The sequence below is a fragment of the Saimiri boliviensis genome, chromosome 8 (assembly GCF_048565385.1).
Source record: "Saimiri boliviensis isolate mSaiBol1 chromosome 8, mSaiBol1.pri, whole genome shotgun sequence".
NCBI lineage: Eukaryota > Metazoa > Chordata > Mammalia > Primates > Cebidae > Saimiri > Saimiri boliviensis.
Window position 1 is genome coordinate 99,041,363 of NC_133456.1, and position 9,190 is coordinate 99,050,552.

The 9,190-nt window shown below is 38.2% G+C and overlaps 1 protein-coding gene and 1 pseudogene across 1 annotated transcript in view; both read left to right on the top strand.

Moving 5' to 3' along the window:
- The window catches only part of C8H10orf67 (chromosome 8 C10orf67 homolog), a 95,944-nt gene extending 87,354 nt beyond the window's left edge, over nt 1-8,590 (top strand). Inside the window, exons 15-17 of the mRNA XM_074405320.1 lie at nt 5,093-5,167; nt 5,252-5,312; nt 8,523-8,590. Coding sequence (XP_074261421.1) covers nt 5,093-5,167; nt 5,252-5,312; nt 8,523-8,590 — 204 coding nt within the window. The remainder of the gene's footprint in view (nt 1-5,092; nt 5,168-5,251; nt 5,313-8,522) is intronic.
- LOC141585506 (U4 spliceosomal RNA) lies at nt 7,589-7,654 on the top strand (annotated as a pseudogene).
- Nucleotides 8,591-9,190: the final 600 nt, after the last annotated feature.

Here is a 9,190-nt window from a genome sequence, read left to right on the forward strand (position 1 = left end):
AATATTCACAGAAAACAAAACAAAACAAATTCTATTGGTATTTCAATTAGAATTATGTTAAATCTACAGTTCAGTTTAGGCACAACTGACATCCTTATGGCATTGAGTCTTCTAATCTGTAAATATGTTATGTATTTTGTTTAGGTATTATTTCAATAGAGTTTTCAACTCACTCTATAGAAGTCTTGAAAATATTTTTTTAGATGTAATCTTAGGTACCTTGTATTTTTATGCAATTATACTTAGATGATTTGCATATTACTCTAGGTAGCTTGTAGTCAATTTTTGCTTTATGTAATTTTAGGCTGTATTATTAGATACTTACTATTTTATAATTGTATCTTCCTGGTAAATTGAACACTTTACCATTATGTAATGACAAACTTTACAAGTGGTTTTTGCCTTAAAGTCTATTTTGGCTTTATATTGCTAGAGCTACCTGTACTTTCTATAGGTTATTATTTTCTTGGCATATCTTTGTCTATTCTATGACTTTCAGCTTTTTGTATGCTTCTGCTTTGGATGTGACTCTTTTTAACAGCATACAGCTTATTTTAAACTTTGTTCTTATTCTAGTTGGACAGTCTTTTTCTTTTAACTGGGACGTTTAGTCCATTTAACTTTATTGTAATCACAAATACATTTGACTTTAATTATACCTTGTTATTTTATGTTTTATATTTGTCTTTATTTTCTATGTGTTTTTCTCCTTATTTGCATTTTTTGAATTCGTTAATTTTTTTTCGCATTCTGTTTTCTTTTTTTTTTTTTCCCCCCTAAACTCTTGTTTCTATCAGGGAAGTTTAAATTACCTCTATGTGTTTATAGTAGTATACAATAAAAGTTATTTCGGTGAGTAAATTTCAAATACCACCCTCTGTCAGTGCATAATGCTATTGTCATTTATTTTAACTCTACCTTGTTTCTTTAATCTTCATAGCACATTATTATTATTGGCATATTTGATTAATATTTGCTTAGGTTTACTTATGTATTTACCACTTTATTTTCAATGCTTTCTTGCATCTCAGAACTTCCATCTGGGGTCACTTTCTTTCTACATGAAGTACATTTGTTAGAATGCTCTTTAGTGGGGATCTGCTGGAGGCCTTCACTTTCAGTTATCGCTTGACAGAAAATGTCTTTATTTTTGCCCCGTTATTGAAACGTGTTTTCTCTAGGTGTAAAATTCTGGGTTTATGATACTTTCTCTTTGCACATCAAACATATCATTCCACTGTCTTCTAGATTCCATTGTGATATGGTTTGGCTATGTCCCCACCCAAATCTCATCTTGAATTCTCATGTGTTATGGGAGGAACCATATGGAGGAGGTAATTCAATAATGGGGACAGATCTTTCCCGTACTGTCCTCTGGATAGTGAATAAGTCTCACAAGATCTGATGGTTAAAAAAACAGGATTTCCCTGCACAAGCATTCCTCTCTTTGCGTGCCGCAAGCCACGTAAGATGTGACTTGCTCCTCCTTGCCTTCCACCATGATTGTGAGGCTTTCCCAGCCATGTGGAACTATAAGTCCAATTAAACCTCTTTCCTTCGTAAAGTCTCTGGTGGGTCTTTATCAGCAACATGAAAACAGACTAATACACATTGCTACCATTGGGAATGTTGCTGTATCTTTAACTGTGACTTTCTTATCATTAATGTATCTTGTCTTTGGCTGCTTTTAAGGTCTCCTTCTTTAGTGTTCTGCATTTTCACTATGATGTGGCTAGTTGTGAATTTCTTTTTGTTTATTCTGTTTGAGATTTATCAGGATTCTTGAAAGTTGAGGTTAGTTAGTTTCACCAGTTCTGGAAAGTGTTCAGTTCTTAACTCTATATTTTGCCATGGTCCTCTTCTAACTATATATTTTGCCATACTCCTCTATTTTTTTTATCTTTGAAAACTCCAACCAAATGAGGTTATACCTTCCCTCTATCCTTCATATTGCTACTGCTTAGCCTTTATGTTTGACATCACTTTGTCTCTCTGAGATGATTCTTGATAATATGTTTCATTCTCTCTTTCAATTTATTAAGTATTTTTTCACAGTTGTATGATTTTTCTGCTAAAATTGGCCACTTGACTTTCATTTCAATTTTATATTTATCATTTTTCTAAAAAATAGAAATAAATGTTGTTTCTTTCTTAAATATGCAAACAAATGATTCATCATCAAGCTTTTACTTTTTATTTCTTGAAACACGTTAAACATATTTATTTTATATTCTATAACTGAGAATTTCTATATTTGAAATTTTAAACAGTCTGGTTCTACTTGCATCAAAAAGTGGACAAAGGATATGAACAGACACTTTTCAAAAAGACATTTATGCAGCCAACAAACTTACGAAAAAATGCTCATCATCACTGGTCATTAGAGAAATGCAAATCAAATCCACATTTAGATACCACCTCACACCAGTTAGAATGGTGATCATTAAAAAATCTGGAGACAACAGATGCTGGAGAGGATGTGGAGAAATAGGAACACTTTTACACTGTTGGTGGGAGTGTGAATTAGTTCAACCATTGTGGAAGACAGTGTGGCAATTCCCCAAGGATGTAGAAATAGAAATACCATTTGACCCAGCAATCCCATTAATGGGTATATACCCAAAGGATTATAAATCATTCTATCGTAAAGACACATGCACACGTATGTTCATTGCAGCACTGTTTACAATAGCAAAGACTTGTTGCCCATCAATGATAGACTGGAAAAAGAAAATGTGGCACATGGAATACCATGCAGCCATAAAAAATGATGAGTTCATGTCCTTTGCAGTGGCATGGGTGAAGCTGGAAACCATCATTCTCAGCAAACTGACAAAAGAACAGAAAACCAAAGACCTCATGTTCTCACTCATAAGTGGATATTGAACAATGAGAACACAGGTACACAGAGAGGGGAACATCACACACTGGGGTCTGTTGAGGGTGGGGGGATTGGAGAGGAATAACATTAGGAGAAATATCTAACATAGGTGATGCGGGGATGGATGCAGCAAACCACCACGGCATGTGTATACCTATATAACAAACCTGCATGACCTGCACATGTACCCCAGAACTTAAAGCATCATAATAATAATAAAGAAAGTCTGGTTCTGCTGTCTTTTGTCTATGCTAGCAACTACTCATGATGTATATACAGATTTTTGACAATGAGCTGCTCACTTTCCTTGGAGCCTTATTTATAAAAGTTCTCTGAGGACTCAGCTAAACAGGAATTTTTTCATAAAAGGTTTAAGTGTGCTTCTTTCAGTTGCCATGAGCACCATTATTCTGGACTTAATTAATTTGTTTTAGCGTCTGGCTTTTCAGACCACCTTGTGAATTCAGCTGGCAAATGGCATGGGCTAGTAATGGTTAGGAATTCACAGGAGGTTTTCTAAAAATGTTATTCAACTAGTGGTCAAACTTAGAAACAGGCATTTTCCTCAAACTGCTTGGGGAAGCCTCACTTGAGCTAGTATTTGATCTTTACTGTGGTTATAGCTTTTCAGTCCCAGACTTACAGTGGGGTGGAAGTGTCTGGTTAAATTCCACACCTTAGGTGGGTCCTGAGTTTTGTCCTCTGCTCCCACGCTATGGGAACCTTTGACAACTCATGCACATATTCCAAAAGTTTGGCAGATGCCCTCAAAGTGAATGAGAGCTCCAGAGTGGAAGTCCTGGTTTCTGTCTTCTCTTAGTCTTGAACCTGAGCATTCCTGCTTGCTTATTTGCTTTGTTTGTTTTTGTTTTTGAGACAAGGTCTTGCTCTTTCACCCAGGCTAGAGTTTAGTGGCATACTCAATGCTCACTGCAGCCTCAACTTCCTGGGCTCAAGTCATTCTTCCACCTCAGCCCCTGCAGCCCCCCAAGTAGCTGAGACTACAGGCATGTGCTATTATACCTAGCTAATTTTTGTAGTTTTTGTAGAGACAGGGTTTTGCCATGTTGCCCAGGCTGGTCTCAAACTGCTGGGCTCAACCGACCTTTCCACCTTGAGACCTCTCAAAATGCTGGGATTAGAGATGTAAGCCACTGTGCCTGGCCCCTGCCTTTTTATCAGCTTACAGCAACATTGAAGGATATAAGAAATGAAGGCAGGGCACGGTGGCTCACACCTGTAATCCCAACACTTTGGGAGACCGAAGGGGGCAGATCACAAGGTCAGGAGTTCAAGACCAGCCTGGCCAATATAGTGAAACTGTCTTTACTAAAAATACAAAAAATTAGCTGGGCATGGTGGCAGGCATCTGTAATTCCAGCTACTCAGGAGGCTGGGGCAGGAGAATCACTTGAACCTGGGAGGCAGAGGTTGCAGTGAGCCGAGATTGTGCCATTGCACTCCAGCCCAGGCAACAGTGTGAGACTTCCTCTCAAAAACAAAAACAAAAACAAAAACAAAAAACAGAAAAAGAAAAAGAAAAGACAAGAAAAGAAAGAAATGAAAGTCTTATTTGGATTTAAGTTCCATGTCTGTGTTTTATTCCCAAGTAATCTTTCCATATCACATCCAAAAGTCCTTGGCATTTCATCTCAGCCTGTCCATTTCCAGAGTCTTCTGTCTACATTTCCTTGAATCCATATATTCTTATACTCCATTGTTCCAGCCAAAAGGCTTAAGGAGATTTTCATGTAGATCTCATAATAGATCATTTTTAGAAGTATGTGCTTCCTTTAATTTCAGGTAACTGTTTTCCTTAACTGATGTCAGGAAACTGTCTTCTTTAACTTGGGAATCAGGACACCATTGCTGTAGCAACCAGTAGCTAGGAGGTGGTAGGGACTACCTTGTGACTTTCAGCCAGTTGCAAGTAGCAAGATTCAATTTTAGGGACAATCAAAAGGAAGCAGAGTCAGGAGAGATACTACGAAAAAGAGTTTTCTTAAATTTTCTTTCAAAGCAGCCTGAAGAAGAAGGACTCTCTATCCTGTTGGAATAAAGAAAATGATTTTCCCAGCCATATTTGAGCAAATAAGTGACAGGCATAGTTTTCATATCTTGGTCAACTAAAGGCTGGAGAACATTAAAATCCATTTGATTTGATTAACATTTCTGCCTGATATCACAGTACATATCTTTTGTGTCTTTCAGAAAGTAAAACCCTTATATGTGCAGTCTAAAACAACCTTGACAGGTACAGCCTCTTCAAGTCGTGGATCATTTTCAGTAAGTAGCCTATTTTTCTCTATTAAATATTTACTGAGTTGATATTATTTAACTTAAGTAATGAAATGTTTGGTTCATTTACAGATAGACAGTAAGCGTGCAGATGTAGCCAGTGATCAGGCATCCCCTCAACTTTCACCAAAAGGTAAGAATCTTGATTGTTGGAAAAGAGGTTCACACCAGAATGGCTACTTAGTCTAGATTAATTTTGCTTTTCTTTTTTACCCTGAGGTATTTGGTATTCGGGGTGAATGCATGACTTTTTCAGCCAATTTATAAAATGATTGCACAGATAAACTGAATAAAAGAATACTAATATGTACTTCTGACTACCGATCACTGCTAATTGAAAATCAATCTAGGCCAGGTGTAATAGCTCATACCTATAATCCTAGCACTTGGAGAGGCTGAGGGAGGATTGCTTGAAACCAACAGTTTGAGATCAGCCTAGGCAACATATAAGACTCTACCTCTCCAAAAACAAAATTAGCCAGGCGTGGTGGCATGCAGCTGTAGCCTCAGCTACTCAGGAGGCTGAGGGTTTGCTTGAGCCATTGAGGTCAAGACTGCAGTGAGCCAAGATCATGCCACTGTACTCCCTCCTGGGCAATAGAGTGAAACTGTGTTTAAGTTAAAAAAAAAAAAAAGAAATTAGTTATACAGTACTTCAAAACCAGAAACTGCCTTCATTAGAATCTCATTTCTTTTTTTTCTTTTTTCTTTCTTTTCTTTTTTTTTTTTTTTAAGACAGTGTCTCGATCTGTCACCAGGCACCAAGGTGGAGTGCAGTGGTGCGATCTTGGCTCACTACAACCTTTGCCTCCTCGGTTCAAGCAATTCTCCTGCCTCAGCCTCCCAGGTAGCTGGGACTACAGGTGCATGCCACCATGCCCAGCTAACTTTTTTTTGTATTTTTAGTAGAGATAGGGTTTCACCATGTTGGCCAGGATGGTCTCGATCTCTTGACCTTGTGATCCGCCTGCCTCGGCCTCCCAAAGTGCTGGGATTACAGGCTTGAGCCACTGCACCTGGCCTCATTTCTTTTTTTAAATTAAATTTTCAACAAACCTGAAGCTCCTGTTAAATTCTTATTTTTTTCCAACTTAATAATTAAAAGAAAAGTAGGCTGGGCCTACTTACACCTCACACCCGCAGTCCCAGCGCTTGGAATAGTTGAGTCCAGGAGCTCTAGGTCAGCCTGGGCAACCTGGCTGTTTCAGCCTCCTGAGTAGCTGCGTCCATAGGTGCCTACCACTGTGCCCCGCTGATTTTTGTTTGGTTGGTTGATTGGTTGGTGTTTTTTAGAGGTGGAGTTTTGCCATGTTGCCCAGGCCGAAATTATTTCTAAAGCATCTTAATGTACTCACATTTTATTGTAAACATGTGGATTAATGAATTTAGTTGCCTTGAAATCTATTTTTTTAACTTTAGATTCCAGGGGTACATGTGCAGATTTGTTGTGTAGTTATGTCGCGGGATGCTGAGGTTTGGGCTTTGAGGGAACTCATCACCAAATTAGTGAAAATAGTATGGCATAGGCGGTTTTGCAGCCCTCGCCTTCCTCCCGCCCTCCTTTTGGAGACCTGGTGTCTGTTATTCCCATCTTTATGTCCCTGCGTACCCAATGTTTAGCTCTTATAAGTAAGAACACCCGATGTTTGGTTTTCTGCTTCTGTGTTCATTCACTTAAGGCCGGCAATTTTAATTAGGAGGCTTAATTAACCATAGAATTCCATTTCCTAAAAATTCAGTTGAGGAGTTTTCCTTGAAAATTGACTTTCCCTTGCCAAATAAACCACTTTGCAAAGGTCCATTTGAAGTAACACAAATTTTGATGGCCACATGACACATAAGGCAGCCCTGGTGAAACAGACACTGTCACTCCCTTTTCCAAACTCTGAAAATGCAAAATGTAGAGTTATTGCCACTCTGTCTACCAAAAATCCTCTTAAAATTTATTAGCTCTCTTTTTTGCTTTACTAATAAAATTGAATATAAATGTGCCTTATGATCCTTAATTTTATGGCGTGCTGTAAGACTCATTATTCTGAATACTAATCAGCACTGTCGAGGAGGCGTAAGATAAAATGCTCACAGCAGATGCCTGTGGCCATACCCTGAAGTTTCTTATTCAATCTCAGAAACAGCTCTGACATGTAATGTTCTTCCCTCTGAAGATAGTGTTGGGAAATAATCCAATTAACAAAAGTTTCTTATTAATTGGTTCAAGTTAATCCAAAATTTACTAGAAATATATATTTTTACTTTTACTGAATAAAAAACTAAATGAATGTTAGCAAGAAAGCTGAATTACTAATTTTCTAACTTGGGGAGTAAATGAATCTTCTCTTTAAAAAGCACGACCTTCAGTGAGAATGCCTTGCAGATGGCTTTCATGTTAGACATTTAAAGGGCCAAAATAGCTTTGCACAGTGGCAGTATTGTAGCCAATAAGGTTTATCTGAGGTGCAATTATTGCTAATCAAAGGGTCAAATTAGCCAAGATTATTGTTAGTCTTCACCAAAAAAGGTATTCCAAGCTCCCAAAGTACTTTACGAGGTTGAGTACCCTCTTCAGACCCCAGGAAAAAGTGTAATACATTATTAATGCTTTCAAGCAGTAATTCACAAATACCTATTACAGAGGTATTACATATTGACACGGTTTGGATTTACGTCCTCGCCCAAATCTCATGTTGAATTGGAGAAGGGGCCTGGTGGGAGGTGATTGGATTATGCCGACTGTTTTTCCCCTTGCAGTTCTCATGATAGTGAGTGAGTTCTCATGAGACCTGATGGTTTAAAGTGTGTAGCACTTCACTCTCTCCATTGCCATTGTAAGACATGTTTATTTCCCCTCCCGTCATGATTTTAAGTTTCCTGACGCCTCCTAGCCATGCTTCCTGTTAGGCCTGTGAAACTGTGAGTCTGTTAACTCTTTTTTCTTCATAAATTAGCCAGTCTCAGGTAGTTCTTTATAGCAGTATGAGAATGGACTAATATAGGTACATAAAACATAAGGGGTTACTATGACCTATTTGGTAAGAGATCCCAAACCAAACTCTTTAAAATTACTGTTGTAATACATTTCATTTTTAAATACATATATAGAATAATAACAGTAATATGTAAAATATCCTATGGAATAATATCCTCTCTGTTACAGAATCCTAGGTGTTAGCATCAAAGATTGAGCTTCTTAGGCTCTACTTTCACACCACAAAATACTTTGTAAAATTGTATATAGCAAGCATTCAGTGGACATAGATAATATTCTAAACACTTTTCACATTTTTACTTTAGTGTTCACAAAAACCCTTAGAGGTAGGTACTCTTGCTTTCCCCCGTTTTACAGATAAGACCATTGGATACGGAAAGATTTGTAAACTGCTGATTTATATTGCAAATAAGTGGAAGAGCTAGATTCAAATCCAGTGTGGGCTAAGGGTTCGTGCTAATCCCCACTCAGTTATTTTCACCTGCCCCAAGAATCATGCATGACAACATGAAAAATACCCTATTTTCAACAAAACACCATGGGAAAATCCATGTTATAACAGAGAGAGCATGGGCTTTGAGGCTGACAGACTGCTCCCAAGCTCAAGTGACTACTTACTCACTGATACCTTCATCTCAGTGCTCCCTGCTGTGTAAAACAGACTTGGCAACCCCACCTCACAGGTTTGTTATGAGGATGAGGTGAGATCATATATGTGACATGCCTAGCTAATCCCTCTCTCTACCTCTCCTCTTGAGCTGTTCATAGTACAATCCCAAGCTAAAACCTTGCAAATCTACATTTTAATTCATCCGTGAGAGCCATGATTCCCTAAACAGTAGGCTAATAAATTAAAACAGCTATTCTCTCCTTTACTGCTTTTTTTTTCTTGAGATGGGGTATTGCTCTGTCATCCAGGCTGGAGTGCAGTGGTCCAGTCATAGCTCACTGCAGTCTCAAACTTCTGGGCCCAAGTGATCCTCCTGCCTCAGCCTCCTGAGTAGCTGGAACTACAGGCACACACC